The 16,901-nt window shown below is 46.9% G+C and overlaps 1 protein-coding gene across 1 annotated transcript in view; it reads left to right on the top strand.

Annotated features, from left to right (window-relative positions):
• NPLOC4 (NPL4 homolog, ubiquitin recognition factor) overlaps window positions 1-853 on the top strand; it is a 31,049-nt gene extending 30,196 nt beyond the window's left edge. The window contains exon 17 of the mRNA XM_040330968.1: window positions 76-853. Within this exon, the coding sequence (XP_040186902.1) occupies window positions 76-236 (161 nt within the window). The 3' untranslated portion in view covers window positions 237-853. The remainder of the gene's footprint in view (window positions 1-75) is intronic.
• Window positions 854-16,901: the final 16,048 nt, after the last annotated feature.

Here is a 16,901-nt window from a genome sequence, read left to right as displayed (position 1 = left end):
TTTTTTTTTATTTGTTTTTTGTTTTTTTAAATACACTCTGACCTAATTGTCCTTTCTTCTCCTCTCGCACCCCAGGCACAGTTGGAGCACAGCCGTCGGAGCTTCAGGATTTCGGGGCTAGTGGGGGATCAGCACACGCCGCCTCTTCCTCCTCCATGTGGTCCTGTCTGCACTGCACCTTTATGAACAAAGCCGGCACAGATCATTGCGAGATGTGCCAGCTTCCCCGAACCTAAGACCGCTAACCACAGGGGGGGGGGAGGGGCAGGGCCAGATGGACCTCCTCCGAGGAGCTGTCCTTTTTGCAAGTACATTTCCAGCAAGCCCCCCACTCTCTGCTGCGTTGCCTGTAGGGCTGTGTGACGGAGGAGTCTTTGAGCGTGTCCACTCTTACGGGGGGTTGGGGGGGAGCCGAGGGTAGTTTGTAGAGAACCAAAGCTTACTCGCCCGGCCGTGCGGCAAGCCCGTAGCGGGTTGGGAGGGAGGCGGCCAATGAAATGTCTTCTTCTTTTCCAACCTTTTGCTTATTGAACTGCCTTCATCTCTGACATCGACCACCGGGCCTAGCATTGTAACACATTCCTGTCTTTATTTTCCTACCCACCAATGAAAGCAACCAGAGAGCGCAATGTGTTACCTAGATTTCTCTGAAGATGAAGCCGAATCCAAGGCTGCCTCATCCTGCACCACACAGTAACCTATCGCCATATTGGGTACAAAAAAAAAAAATGGCTTCAGTAAAATGTTTGGTTGCAGCCACCATTTAATATGCCCTGCAAGTATTACTTTCTTCTGAAAACTCTCACCGCAAACAATATTAAAGAGGAACGTCATGTTTAAGTTCTGGATTGGATACGTGATTGGTACTTAAAAAAAAAAAAAAAAAATAGTTTGTAGATCAGAGGAAGTAAAAGTTGCTTGAGTTTGTTTCTAATTTCCCCTTCCCCCCCTCCAAAAAAAAAAAAAAAAGGCTTATTCAACAAGCCTAGGAGCGATGACAAAGCGTTTGTAACCCTTAGCAACCAATCAGAATTCATCTCTCACCAGGCCTAATTGTTGTAGGTGGAAATCGGATTGGTTGCTGCAGTTTGCAGGCTGTCGTTGGTACTGCCGCATTGCTGGTCACTTCAATTTACTTGAAAGGAGAACTGTCTGTTATCCCCATCAGCCCCTGTTAGCTTGCATTGGGTGAAGAAAATCGGTTTGAGAATTCTTGTAGCAATTTTTTTTTTTCTTTTTTAATATTTTCCCCCCTCCCTTTCTAGTCTTTGTGAATAATTTTAAAGGGCCGCTACAACATGGCGGACCATTCGTGAAAATGAATTGTAAATTTACAACCTTCTTCGTCTGACGGAAGGAGGAGAAATGTATAAAAGACGTTCCTGGGTCTGGTGGAAAGACCTCGGCGCCCCGCTGCACCTACTCACTGTGATCATTCTGAAATCTCACTGCAGATCGGCATTCAAGCGGAGGTCCACATGAAAACGCAACCTCTGCTTTTCCGAATCCTCCCCCCTTCCGGTGTCACATTTTGGCACCTTTCAGGGGGAGGGGGGGCAGATACCTGTATAATACAGGTATTTGCACCCACTTCCGGGAGGCACGCCCCTTCCTGTCCCCCGCTCCGCTGTTTTCTGGGAAACGCACAGTGTGCGAAGTAGGTGCCGGAAGTGGCGTAGGTCACCACGATGATCTATGCCCGTAAGTGAGAGCAAATACCTGGATTAGACAGGTATCTGCTCCATCCTCCTCCCCCCGAAAGGTGCCAGATGTGACACCGGAGGGGGAGGGGAGGATTTCAAAAAGCGGAAGTTCCATTTCTGGGTGAAACTTTGCTTTAACAACACTGGACACCCTTCCCCTATACACCCAACCCCCCCCCCCCCGGTCCCTGCTGTACTTACCTCTGTGCATGTCAAGTTGTGAGTGCCACGCAGTTCCGGGGACTTTAAATTCCTTCTCTGCTCCCTATGTGCAGCACTTCCAGGATTAATCAGAGGGATTCTGATTGGCCAGTGCCCACACAGCCCGTGTAGCAGTCGGGGGATTTCAAATCTGTACTTATGTGTGCTTTACCGGCACTGACCAATCGGAATCCCTCTGATCCATCCCAGAAGTACATAGAAGAGGGAGCAGATTTTTAAGTCCCTGGACCTGCACGGCACTGACACCTCAGCATCCCAGGATGTAAGTAGAGTGAAGACTGGGGTGGGGGGGAAAAAAATTGCAGTTAACTTGCCCTTCTATAAGCTATAATAATTCTAAGGCTCCATTCACACTTGTATGACTCAAGTCATGCGACTTTGGATGAGTGCCTCACAGCTGTGCTGTTTGATTGGTCCTGCAGCTCTCTTGGACCTGTGACATGTCCCAGAAGGCTGTGGGGGGAAGGAAGGAGGCCCAGATCGGCGTGGCGATCTGACCAGAAGTAAAGGAGCGGGTACCTTTTCAAAACCAGGCCAAATGTTAAGGGGGGTGGAGAAAGAGAGCGAAACTCCCCTTTTTGGGTGAAGCTCCACCTTTTTGGGTAGAATTCCAGCCTAAAACTAACAAGATCCTGCAGCTCCAGCTCTGTGTGCAGGGGATTGTGACTGAGCTATTGGAGCCTGTGGGTGACGACATGGTGGTTGTTGAGCGTTCTATGACACAAGAAAGCCGGAGCAGTCAGGTCATGTGACCGGAGCGGACTTAAAATGATAAGTATGCGGATCATTTCTACACAGGATAGGTAAAAGGAGGTGTGGGGGGGGGACATTCTTAAGAATTGTTAGTGTTCGGCTTGAATTCTAATTTAAAGGCATAGTCGGCCATTTCAAAATATCTAGCACCCTGGGATTGATTTACTAAAACTGGAGAGTGCGAAATCTGGAGCAGCTGTGCATGGCAGCCAATCGGCTTCTAACGTCAGGTTGTTCAGTCAAGCTTTGACAATAAAACCTGGAAGCTGATTGGTTTCTGTGCAGAGCTACACTGGATTTTACACTCTCCAGTTTTGGTTAATCAACCCCCCAGCCTATAACTTATTGTCCGTAGTAAATAAATAAATGGTACTTGCCAAAAGCCACAGCCGCGTAATCCTCCCCTCCCAAGTCTTCTTTTTTCCTTTTGTATACGTCAGGCAGGGTCCTTCTACCAGTGTTCACGTCACGGCCTGCATGACACTGACACTTCCTGTTGGCTGCCCAGTGGGCCTTCTCAGGATCCAGAAGAGGAAGTGACATCATTGCAAGGGAACAGTAGGGATCGGCCAGTGAGATGACCACAGTGAGTAGGCCTAGCTCATAGCTGAAGTATAGCAGTATTGCCGCTCGAGTCCCAGGGAGATACAAGGAAGCCGTGTGTGTAATCTGAGGCCCGGCAGCCACCCAGGGCTGAATTTAGTTTTGGGTGGACTAGCCCTCTAATATATCGGAGATGGACACGGGGGGGTTGTGACTTAAGGTTTATTGAGAATTGCGCAGTTTGTTTCACATAGCTGTTTATGATTTTAAGGAGTTGTTAATTCTTTGTACTTTTGACCTTCGTAGGTGATAAAGCTGTATGAGTGCCTTATTAGTGTTGGCCTGGTGTCACTTTTGTTGCTCTTCCCAGCAGTTTTTACATCATGGGGGGGGGGATTTAAAATAAGCCCAACTGAACTGATCTAACCCACCATTGAGTGTGTAAATGATGTAAAAGAATTGACCTCTTCAGGGCAAAGTGACAGTGTCTTTGTAAAGGTCATAACCCAACCCAAACCTCATCCAATCCAACTACAACTAAGCCAACCCAACTCCAACCAAACCAAACTCAAGCCAAACCCAATCCATCTAAACTCAACCCAAACCCAACCAAGCTGAACCTAATTCAGCCCAACCCAACTAAATTAAACTCGAACCAAACTCAACCCAACTAAACTCAACCCAACCAAGCCAAACCAAACTCTACCCCAACCAAGCCAAACCAAACTGTACCCCAACCAAGCCAAACCATACTCAAACCCAACCAAACCAAACTCAACCCAAACCCCACCCAATCTAACCAAACTCAACCCATCTAAACTCAACCAAAACCCAACCTAGCTCCAATCAAGCCAAACCAAATTCAGCCCAAACCCAACCCAACTAAACCAAACTCAACCTAAACCCCAATCCAACCAAACTCAACCTAAACCCCAATCCAACCAAACTCAACCTAAACCCCAATCCAACCAAACTCAACCTAAACCCCAATCCAACCAAACTCAACCTAAACCCCAATCCAACCAAACTCAACCTAAACCCCAATCCAACCAAACTCAACCTAAACCCCAATCCAACCAAACTCAACCTAAACCCCAATCCAACCAAACTCAACCCAAACCATACCCCACCCAATCTAACAAAACCCAACCTAGCTCCAATCATGCTGAACCAAATTCAGCCCAAACCCAACCCAACTAAACCTAACCCAAATCAAACTCAACCCAAACCCCACCCAATCCAAGCAAACCAAACTCAGCCCAACCTTACCCCAACCAAACCAAACTCAAACTCCACCCCCAGCCAAACCTCACCCCAATCTAAACCCAGACCCATCCCCTGCTCCAACCTCCGTCACAGCCAGAACTTTAGTCCCCGGTGTTTGCATCGAATGCTAAAAGGAGCAGCGACGTCACTTCCTCGGTCGTGTGACCGTACTCTGGACCAGCGTTTGGCTGGTAAAACAAGGTCCTGTCACAAGAAAGATGGCCACCTCCTGCCCCGTACACCTTAAACACGGGTCGGGGGTTATCAGGGATCCTTCTGGCACTTTACAAAGACACTGCAAAAAGATGGCGGGGTTGATTTACTGAATGCAAATAGGCTGCTGGTGAATGTGGTGAAAATAATACCCAATTACATGCAAGGACTATAAAAAGAAAAAAATAATTATTTTTGCTTGCACGTGATTAGCTGATGGAAGTCTGCACAGCAGCACCTCATTCACCAGCCTAAGGGATCATTCACACTAGCGGTTGAAGGGCAATAAAACCCTCGGCCCCAGTCTCTCTTTCAATCAGTTCTAAAACAAACTGAGCCTCTTAGACTATCTAAATATAAAATATAAAAGTCCTGCTCCAGCTTTCACTCCGAGTCCTTCAGCCAAAGCCGAGTTTTCTCATTTTAAAGTGAGCTCTGACCCAGTTGGCCGATGATTCAGACATTTCATAATGGACAGGTCCTCTTTTTAAATATCTCTCTCCTCTCCAAATCACATGACATTAGCGAAGCCCCTGAAAGCTTGAAAAGCAGCCAAGATCTCTGTGTGGAAAATTTGACTCGAAAACATCTTTCCTCCAGAGAATGGAGCACAGCGGTGTGTTTTAAGAAATAAAAAAAGAAAGAATTCTGGAGGTCAGTGACAGGACAGACGGCCCCCCGGATGTCTGATAAGTGGACAGACGGCCCCCCGGATGTCAGATAAGTGGACAGACGCCCCCCCGATGTCAGATAAGTGGACAGATGCCCCCCCGATGTCAGATAACTGGACGGGCTGAGTGTTCAGAATCCGAGGGATTGACAACCAAAACCAGCATGGTGCCTTATTGCCATGCAACCAATTCCAGATGTCTCCCCCCGGCCTCTTAAAACGATCCAGCTGGACCAAGTCCGTGTGACACACGCCACTTCCAGGAATCCGGGGGGCCCGGTTTAGTGTACTTTCACATGCCAGGGGCCCGGTGTAGTGTACGTTTACTTGCTAGAGGCTCAGTATAGTGTGCGTTGACTTGCCGGGCCTGGTGTAGTGTGCGTTCACTTGCCAGGGGCACAGTGTAGTGTACGTCTACTTGCCAGGGGCCCAGTTAAGTGTACTTATACTTGCCAGGGGCCCGGTGTAGTGTACGTTCACTTGCCAGCAGTCCAGTGAAGTTTACTTACACTTGCCAGGGGCTTGTGTAGTGTATGTTCACTTGCTAGAGGTTCAGTATTGTGTGTGTGTGTGTGTTCACTTGCCGGGGGCCCGGTGTAGTGTGCGTTCACTTGCCGGGGGCCCGGTGTAGTGTGCGTTCACTTGCCGGGGGCCCGGTGTAGTGTGCGTTCACTTGTCGGGGGCCCGGTGTAGTGTGCGTTCACTTGCCGGGGGCCCGGTGTAGTGTGCGTTCACTTGCCGGGGGCCCGGTGTAGTATGTGTTCCCTTGCCAGGGGCCCGGTGTAGTGTGCGTTGGCAAGTGAACGCACACTACACCGGGGCCCTGGCAAGTGAATGCACACTTCAATAAAATAAAATGCACTTTTCATCTTTAACAAAGTGTTTCCCGGTGCTAAACCTTGCATCCAATTGGGTTTAAACAATTTTTATTATACAATTCTCCTTGAAGGCAGCGGGAGGGGGCGTGTCAGGGGGTGTGTCTTGTGCTCACATACTTTTGCTAATAGGTGTCCCTCATTCCCATCTCAGAAAGTTGGGAGGTGTGCGTGTACATGTTCTGAACAAGCAGTAAAAACACTTTAAAACAAGTCCTCATTCATTCACCTCTGTAGCTATGGGCGTTGCAGAGAAATTCATTTTCACAAAACACAACAATGGCAATTAAATCTCAGCTTTTTTTTATTTTATTTTTTTTGCTTTAAAATATTTTTTTTTAGGATCAGCACAATTAAAAAGACATTACAGGGAATGTATACCACCTTCATATACAAAGAACGATATTCACAAATCAAGACATGCCGTATCCTAAAGAAAGCTCCTAGTGTCGGGCTTGTGAGGTGAAGTGGTCCATGATGATGGTAAGTTCAAAAGGGAGGGTGCACCTTCATGTTTTATCACCGTCAGAAGTATTTGTGTGATTTTTCTTTTTACACATCGAATACAACCCCTTAAATGTAAACTATCACATAAGTATAACATTTATTAAAAGTTAGATATTGGACGTTTAGTTCCAAAATACATTTAGACAAATTGGTTCATTTGGAAATATTGAAATTTTGTCATTTCAGAATTTTGGAAATGTGAAAATTTTGGAAATTCAAAAATTTGGAAATTTAAAAAATTAGAACGAAAATTCAAAAACCTGAAATAATTTAACTATTACTAACTATTAAATTATAGGTATTGGAATTTTCCTTTCCGAAAAATTTGTTTGCATTTGTTTTTAGTTTCATTCGTTTTTTTTTTTTTCGAAATTTTGAAATTCAAAAATCGGAAAATAAGAAAGGAAAATCCAAAATTTTGAAATATAACTAATAACTATTAAATTATACCTATTGGAATTTCCTTTCAAATTTGTCTGTTAGTGAACGTTACGTTCACTAACAGACAAATTTGAAAGGAAATTCCCGATTTCCCCCTGATTTCAAGGGGAAAAAAGTGCGTGGTATACGCCGATAAATACGGTAATTTGTAACTTCGGATAAATTCGTATTCGTTACGAATACGAATTTATCCGAAGTTACAAATTACCGTATTTATTGGCGTATACCGCGCACTTTTTTCCCCTTGAAATCAGGGGGAAATCGTGGGTGTGCGATATACGCCGATCCTCCTCGGAGACAGCCGATCCTCGCTGTCTCCGAGCGCCGGCAACAAAGACCGAGCTGAGTCTACTGCGCACTAGGCTCGGCTCCGCCCAAAGCCATGCGAGAGGAGCCAAACACACTGGAAATCCGGCTCTGCACAGCTCGACCGAGGCGCCAAATTCAACGCTGCAACCCCCGGCAGACGGATGCGACAAGGCTAGACGGACGCGACGGACACCAACAAGGCTGGACGGACCCCGCGCAAGGCCACAGACGGACGCCGGACAAGGCCGCCGATGGACGACGGACACCGACAAGGCTGGACGGACCCCGTGCAAGGTCGCAGACGGACGCCGGACAAGGCCGCCGATGGACGCAGACGGACACCGACAATGCTGAGCATCCAAAAAGTAATTTTTTTTCCCAAACCTTCCTTTCCCAGGTTGGGGTGCGCGCTATACGCCGGCTCGCGGTATATGCCGATAAATACGGTATCTGTAATAACGAATGTCGTATCTAAAAAAATGGAACGTGTAACGAATTAATAATAGTAAACAACATCAATAATAATAAAAACGTTGTTATTATTTCGTTCCATTCCATTTGTTTAGATACGGCATGTGTTATTTCGGATAATTTGTATCTTCAGATACATTTTGTATTCGTTACGTTCTCTAACAGCCAAATTTACAAGGAAATTCCAATACCTATAATTTTAATAGTTAGTAGTTCTATTTCAAATTTTTGGATTTTCAGATTTTCCTTTCTTATTTTCTTATTTTTGAATTTCGAATTTTCGAAAAAAAAACGAATGAAACTAAAAGAAAAACAAACACATTTTTCGGCAGTGCACATGTCTATTAAAAGTAATGACAGATAATAATAAAAAAATATAAAACGATAACCTACACAGGTTGAACTGTATGGACTATATTGTCTTTATTCAACCTTACCCACAAGACCCGGACTGGGACCAAAAATAGGCCCGGGTCTATATGCAGCCACTCCCACCGCTCCTCCTATCCGGGTTACAGGGGGCCGCACTCACGTTCTCTCTGATCCAGCTCCATGGTGTCTGCAATAGGTGTCTCCTCTACAGGTCTACAGGGCCGCCATCAGGAATTATGGGGCCCCTTACACAGCTTTAGGCATGGGCCCCCTGGAGCAGAGAACCAGGGGGGGGGGGGGTGGTGCTGCCGCCGCCTCAAATTGAGAAGCAGGGGGGTGCCGCCGCTAATTGAGAAGCGCGGGGGGCCGTGAATTAAGAAGCGGGGGGCGGTGCCACGGATTGAGAAGCGGGGGGGGGGTGCCACAGATTGAGAAGCGGGGGGGTGAATTAAGAAGCGGGGGGTGCTGACGAAAAAAATAAAGAAATATATATATAAAAAAAAAAAAGGGGGTAGCCATCCGGTCCCCTGGGGACCTCTGGGCCCTTTAATAAAAAAAATATATAAAAAAAATGTTGTAAAAAAAAAAAAAGGAGGTTGCCATCCGGGGCCCTGGGGACCTCTGGGCCCTTTAATAAAAAGAAAACAAACATAAAGATAAAACATTTATATAAAAGAAAAAAAATTAAAACATTTTTTAAAAAATAAATAAATAAAAGGGGGGTTGCCATCCGGGCATCGGGGGACCTCTGAGCCCTTTAATTAAAACAAAAAATAAATAAAAAATATATATAAAAATTATTAAAAAAAAAAGGCGACGTACAGGTACGTGCGTGTGCCCAGCCGTGCCCTATCGGCGTGAAGGGGTCGTTAAGCGGTTAAGTTACATAGTTAGTCAGGTTTAAAAAAGACCAAAAAATTATAAAAAATAAAAAAAAATCATACAATCCCATATGCACAATCCTACATACACATATGTTGGATAAAAAATGCGACACGCAATAGTGAGTCTGCCGCAAAGTGTTGCTGTGTATAGAGTTGCACGAAAAAGTTTGTTGTCTTTCAATAAAGTTTATAAAAAAAAAAAAAACATTGCAATGTGTCCCTGGGGACCTCTGGGCCCTTTAATAAAAACAAAACAAACATAAAGATAAAACATGTATATAAAAGAAAAAAAATTATAAAAAAAAGGGGGGTTGCCATCCGGGGCCATGGGGACCTCCGGGCCCCTTACAGGTGTACTGCCTGTACCCCCCTGACCGCGGCCCTGCTCCTCTAGCGTCTTCCCCTTCATGGTCACGCCCCCTGGCACAGACGGCTGAACTACACTGGCGGCCATGGAGAGACCGAAGCTCCTCCCCCCTTCATGTTTCCGTCCCTCCTGGTGCTGATGGCTGAGCTGAACTGGCAGTAGGGCGGCTGCAGAGAGGCCGATTGAGCGGCATGGGCTCAAAGAGCAGCCCAGCTGCCAAGGACATGCGGCCCAGCAGCCCCGGCCTACCGTGCAAGTGCCCGGCTTGCCCTATGGCCAATCCAGGGCTGTTACCAACTATGTAATGAGTAAAGATGCTGTTTCGCCACAGAGTCCCCACCTGCTTTTCGTAGTGTGGTTGCCCAGGTTCAGACACGTGGCCTAATGGCAGCTCTGATGTCAGACGGTAATTGCAAGACTCACTGATTTTTATTCACCATCTGCAAACAGCAGCAGCCCTGAGGAAGGGGGGTATTTTTTTTTCTCCGAATCGCGTTGGCTTGACCATTTGTTGCTACTTTCGATAAACGACTATAAATTTGGACGTGGACTTTTTATAACATGGCAGCACCACCCACGGTTCTCAATTAGCGGCGGCACCCCTCCCCCCCCCCCTCGCTTCTCAACTATCGGCGGAACCCCCCCCCTCGCTTCTCAATTTGAGGCGGCAGCACCACCCCCGGTTCTCTGCTCCAGGGGGGCCCATGCCTGAAGCTGTGTAAGGGGTCCCATAATTCCTGTGTGTGGATGGAAGAATTCCCCCTACTGGCCCAAGCTTCCTTATCTTGCTAGTCGGCCCCGCTGGCTCTCACAATACCCGAACATTCTGATTGGGTGCAGGCGTTGTTTAGGTTGAGAGCCAGCGGGGGCCGACTACCCTGTTTCCCCAAAAATAAGACCTACCCTGAAAATAAGACCTAGCGTTATTTTCCAAGAGGGCAGCAATATAAACCCTACCCCGAAAATAAGCCCTAGTTAAAAATGCTTGTAAAATCCTATAATAAACTATATTACAGTAGATTATAATGTACAATGTGTGTGTTTCTGTAATATAATTGCGGGGGAAGAGAGCTCCGGCGGGTAACAAAAATGCAGAGCGGCGCTATAACAAAGGTATTTGGCACAATTGTATTACAGAAACGCACACATTGTACATTATATAATACTGTAATAGAGAGGATTATAGGATTGTACAAGCATTTTAACTCAGTTCACACTGGGGATTCCTGACAGGCAGGGAGGGAGAGAAGACAGCACATTACATGGTAAGACCTACCCCGAAAATAAGCCCTACTGTGTCTTTTGTTGGCATAATTAATATAAGACCCGGGCTTATTTTCGGGGAAACACGGTAGCAAGATGCTGAAGCTTGGCTCAGTGGGAGATTCCTCCATCCACACAGTTTAGCGTACATGGAGAAATCTGTTGCACTTTTTCCATCTAACCGTAGAAAATCTGCAGGTGTATGACCAAAAGAGTCTGGATTTTGGTGCGTTGCTCTGCTTCGACTCTCCCCGTCTTGGTGTGTTGTCTTTGCCGGGTATACAGGGGGTGTGGTGGGGGTTGGGAAGGAGCCCTCCTAATGGGCCGTGTGTATTTCAGCTGTTGGATTGAAATAAAGATGCTTGAAAAAAAAAAAAGTCCTGGTTTTGATTTCCTGCACCCACCGTGTCCCCCCCAAAACACTTTTAGGTAGATTCAGTAAGAGTTAGGCCGGGTTATCAGTAGATAAGCCGACCTAACTCAGAATCTACGCCGACTTATGTTTAAGCGTATGCTCAAACAGAGATACGCTTAAACATATCTAAGATACGACGGCTTGCGCCGTCCTATCTTAGATTGCAATATTTTGGATGGCCGCTAGGTGGCGCTTCCATTGCGGTCGGCGTAGAATATGTAAATGAGGAGATACGCCGATTCACGAACGTACGCCCGGCCGACGCAGTACTTTTACGCCGTTTACGTAAGAGATAGGCCGCGTAAAGTTAGAGCTAGGCCCTAGTGGAATAGTAATGTCAAATATGGCCGCCGTTCCCCCGTCGAAATTCAAATTTTTTACGTCGTTTGCGTAAGTCGTCCGTAAATCGGGATTTACGTCGTTTACATCCACGTCAAAATCAATAGGCCCGTGCAGCGTACTTAGCCGCAATGCACACTGGGTGAATGCGCAGTTCGCAAAAAACGTGAGGTCAAGCCTCATTACCATAAAACACGCCCCCCTCAAACACATTTGAATTAGGCGCCCTTACGCCCGCCGATTTAGGCTACGCCGCCGTAACTTAGCAGGCAAGTACATTGTGAATCATGTACTTGCCTCGCTAACCTACGGCGGCGTAGCCTAAATGCCTTAAGCTACGCCGCCGCAAAGTTAGGCATAGGTACCTGAATCTACCTAATTGCCCACAGCCAACGAAGTTGGGTTATTCTAGCGGAGGCCACAAAGCATTGAGATGGTTCCCAATCCTTGGCCTGGATGAAAGGAATCAAATCGTAGATCGGGGTCAAAGGTAATTGTTCAGAACGGCGGACAACAATTATTTCGTAAATTACCATTTGTACAAAATGATCAATACAAATGATTGATTGGATTTTAGAACCAATACATTCTAAACAAGATTCACTAATCGTCAAAGGACTGGAAGCAACCTAAGATCGCGTCCGTCTCTACACCGGCCCTTCCCAAACCTTTTACCTTAGAGCGGGGGGTTCCCCATCATTGGTATTAGTTGGAGGAATAGTGCCCCATCATTGGTATTAGGTGGAGGAATAGTGTCCCATCATTGGTATTAGGTGGAGGAATAGTTCCCCATCATTGGTATTAGTTGGAGGAATAGTGCCCCATCATTGGTATTAGGTGGAGGAATAGTGTCCCATCATTGGTATTAGTTGGAGGAATAGTGTCCCATCATTGGTATTAGGTGGAGGAATAGTTCCCCATCATTGGTATTAGTTGGAGGAATAGTGCCCCATCATTGGTATTAGGTGGAGGAATAGTTCCCCATCATTGGTATTAGGTGGAGGAATAGTTCCCCATCATTGGTATTAGGTGGAGGAATAGTGTCCCATCATTGGTATTAGGTGGAGGAATAGTGCCCCATCATTGGTATTAGGTGGAGGAATAGTGCCCCATCATTGGTATTAGGTGGAGGAATAGTTCCCCATCATTGGTATTAGTTGGAGGAATAGTGCCCCATCATTGGTATTAGGTGGAGGAATAGTTCCCCATCATTGGTATTAGGTGGAGGAATAGTTCCCCATCATTGGTATTAGTTGGAGGAATAGTGCCCCATCATTTGTATTAGGTGGAGGAATAGTGCCCCATCATGGGTATTAGGTGGAGGAATCGTGCCCCATCATTTGTATTAGTTGGGTGAATAGTGCCCCATCATTGTTATTAGTTGGATGAATAGTGCCCCATCATTGGTATTGGGTGGAGGAATAGTGCCCCATCATTGGTATTCGTTGGAGGAATAATGCCCCATCATTGGTTGGAGGAATAGTTCCCCATCATTGGTAATAGTGAGTGCCCCATTATTGGGAGGAACAGAACCCCATTGTTGGTATCAGTGGGAGGAATTGTGCCCCATTGTTGTCAGTTGGCAGAAATAGTGCATCGGTGGGAGGAACAGTGCCTCAAGGGCCCGATAAAGGCAAGCAAAGGGGCGCAGTTCGGAGACCGCTGCCTTAGAGGAACCCCTGCCTTTGCTTTTTCTCAATGAATGCAAAGCATTATCTGATTGGATGAGGTGGGCCGGTGATGTCATGCTCTCCACCTCATATACAATATCTCTATCTGAAAGCCCCATTTCTGTACCTAACCCTGTGGTGACGTCGTGACGTGCCCGGCCCCAAGTCTTTTTATAAGCCTCACTGCATAGAGAAAAAAGGTCCTTCTTCTGGTGCCACGTCTGGGTGATATGGACTGTTCCTATTGGCTGTCCGGCGGTGGGGCCTTCTCCAGCTCCTGAAGACCGAAGGAGGCCTGATGACATCACAGCGAGGGGAGCGGTCAGTGTCGGAATCAACACTCGAGAGATGGACTCGGGCAAGTAAAAAAATGTATGTTGGAGTTTTTAATTAAATTGTTAGATGGGGGGGGGGGGGGCATTTTAGGGAGCGGGGAAGACCAGGAATCTCATCAGGTTTTTTTTTTTGCAACCAGTGTCGGTGTACCTGCTGGGGAGTTTTTCTTCTACACTTCCTGTCGGTGACGGTGGAACCTCGGTTTACGAGTAACGCGGTTAACGAGCTTTTGAATATTGAGCATTTTTTTTTTTTTTTATTCTGACTCGATTTGTGAGTGTTGTCTTGCAACATAAGCAGAATTCAAGCTAATGGTATGTGCAGTACCGCATTTGCCCAGAGGTGCAGGGGGCGCCGGTGACACTCGCAACGGTTCGGAAATACTCTGAGTCACTTGGAAATACTCAGTTCCCGACTGAGGGTTTCTGAGATCAGCCGAGCTGTCCCTGAGTACTAACGAGGCTCTCCGGCGCCCCCCCCCCCCACCTCTGGCCACATGCGGTATTGCATGCCAATGTGGAACGAATTACAGTGGAACCTCGGATTGCGGGTAACGCAGTTAACCAGCGTTTCGCAATACGAGCGCTGTATTCAGTGCCGATCCTGACCTCCCAGGGGGCCCTAAGCAAAATGACACATTAAAAAATTGAGAAGCGGGGGGGCTGCCGAAAATGACATGTCACATTAAAGCGGAGTTCCGGCCACAATTTCACTTTTTAAATATAAATACCCCTGTAATACACAAGCTTAATGTATTCTAGTAAAGTTAGTCTGTAAACTAAGGTCCGTTTTGTTAGGTTGTTACAGCATTTAGACACTTTATAAAAATAGAAATTGACTGGGGCCATCTTAAGTGTGGGCATCATGAAGCCAGACTGTATGACTTCCTGGATTTCAGCCTTGCAGATCTCGCACATGCTCAGTGCTGCACAAGCAGTGTCAGATCAGGTTTCAGCACCTGGGCTGTCCAAGTCACATGATTCTTCGAGACTGGGGAGTGCACAGACTCCTGGAAAGTTACACCCACTACATTCCCAGGAGTCTGTGCGGTGTAGGTTAGTAAGCATTAAGCACCTAGGTGCAGGAAGTGGGAAGATTAACTATTCTGCCTAGCAACAACACTTTGAAGGCATCTAAAAAAAAAAAAAAAAAAATGTTCGTAAAGGACTAATGACATTTTTTTAAAACTACTGATGTAATGTTATATTTATGGGTGGAACTCCACTTTAAGGTTGAGAAGTGAAGTGTGTGGGGGGGGGGGGGTGTTTTCCGCTGTCGGAAATGACATCTTACATTACTGGGGGTGCTGACTTCTTACCTCTTCTCCCATGCAGCCAGCGAGGTTGAGAAGCGGGGTGAGGGGCCGAAAATGACGACTTCTCACCAGGTGGTGCCCTCCGCAGCTTTGCGGGGCCCTAAGCGGCTTGCATAGTGAGCCTATAGGGCGAATCGGCCCTGGCTGTATTTAAAAAAAAAACGGACTCGTGTTGTCTCGCAAAACAAACAGGATTCAAGCCAAAGCGGTGTGCAGTACCGCGTTTGGCCTGTGGTTGGGGGGGGGCGCCGAAGAAAGCAGAGCCGATCAGCGCCGCTCGGAACCGTTCCCAAGCCTTTCCGAGTTTAGCCGAGGCGTCCTCGCCCCTTTTCTGAGTGTCTCTGATGCTCTCCTGCGAACTCCCCCTCCGCCTCTGGCCACATGCGGTATTGCATGCCATTGAAGTCAATGCGGAACACATTATCTTTAGTTTCCATTGACTTCAATGGGGAAACTCGCCTTGATATGCGAGTGCTTTGGATTACAAGCATTCTCCTGGAACGGATTATTCCTCGTAATCCGAGGTTCCACTGTATAAAAAAAAAAGAAAATTGTATCAAAAAGAAAATTGTATCAAATACTTACCATAATTTTCTTTTCCTGGCGCCATCATGGTAGAATGCTGCCATATTGGCTCCAGAAAAAACACTTTAATACTCTAATAGCAGGGGCAGCCAATGCTAAAGTATACCCTCCGTTCCCGCGTCGTGAAATTTGAATTTCACGCCGTTTGCGTAAGTGATACGTGAATGGCGCTGGACGCCATTCACGTTCACTTTGAAGCAAATGACGTCCTTGCGACGTCATTTGCCGCAATGCACGTCGGGAAAGTTTCCCGACGGCGCATGCGCTTTACGATCGGCGCGGGAACGCGCCTAATTTAAATGATTCCCGCCCCCGGCGGGATCATTTACATTGCGCGCGCTTACGCCGGGCAATTTTGCCGGCACGCCCTCGCAATTTACGGAGCTACTGCTCCGTGAATCGAGGGCAGCGCAAAATATTTGCGGGGGCGCAGGGCAAAATCGTTGCCCTGCGCCTCCGCAAATAGAGCGCAGATCTCTTTGAATCCGGGCCTCTGAATCACTCGGAAATACTAAATTTACGAACCTTTCACCGAGTATTTTTGAGGCTCTGTGGCGCCCCCACTCACCTCTGGCCACATGCGGTATTGCATTCCATAGAAGTCAATGCGGAACAAATTATCTTTAGTTTCCATTGACTTCTATGGGGAAAGTCGCTTTGATATGCAAGTGCTTTGGATTACAAGCATTCTCCTGGAACGGATTATTCCTCGTAATCCGAGGTTCCACTATATAAAAAAATTTTTTTTATCAAATACTTACCATAATTTTCCTTTCCTGGCGCCATCCTGGTAGAATTCTGCCATATTGGCTCCAGAAAAAGCACTTTAATACTCCAGGATGGGGGGGCTGAAACCTCTGTAAGGTTTTTATTTTCTGTATGTGCCTTCCTGTATCGTCCCCCCCCCCCCCCCCATTTCTTGGGGTCACGTGAAGGAAATTTCCCCAATGGGGTCACAGAATAAAACTGACGGTGCTTCCGACTCTCCTGTGTTTTCCCTATAATAAGATTTGATCGCGTTCTGCGAAGAAATAAAACGTTGTCCCCCCCCTCCCCCCCTCGCTGACTCTCCGTGTTTTTTAAGCTGTCATGAAGGAACAATTTCCAGACCACTTCCATAGAAATCCCATCAAATCCTCCTCTTACCCCTCCTCCCCCCCCCCCCCCCCCCCCCTCCATCTTGAAGGAATTACCGATTACGGATTTACGGCGCGATCTGCGAATAAACACCCCCCTGAGCGTCACCGGCGGCCAAACCTGTCAGTTCCCATTACTGCCGCCATATGTCATCTCTGATTATTAGTACAGATTTTGGGGGGGGGGGGGGGCTCTGGGATCCAGAAGGTTATCGCTGTGGCGAGTTATTAGCAGCGATATCGTAA

Source organism: Rana temporaria, chromosome 12 (genome assembly GCF_905171775.1).
Source record: "Rana temporaria chromosome 12, aRanTem1.1, whole genome shotgun sequence".
NCBI classification, from domain to species: Eukaryota; Metazoa; Chordata; class Amphibia; order Anura; family Ranidae; genus Rana; species Rana temporaria.
The sequence above is the reverse complement of the archived record's forward strand: the minus strand, read 5'-3'. Positions and strand labels throughout refer to the sequence as shown.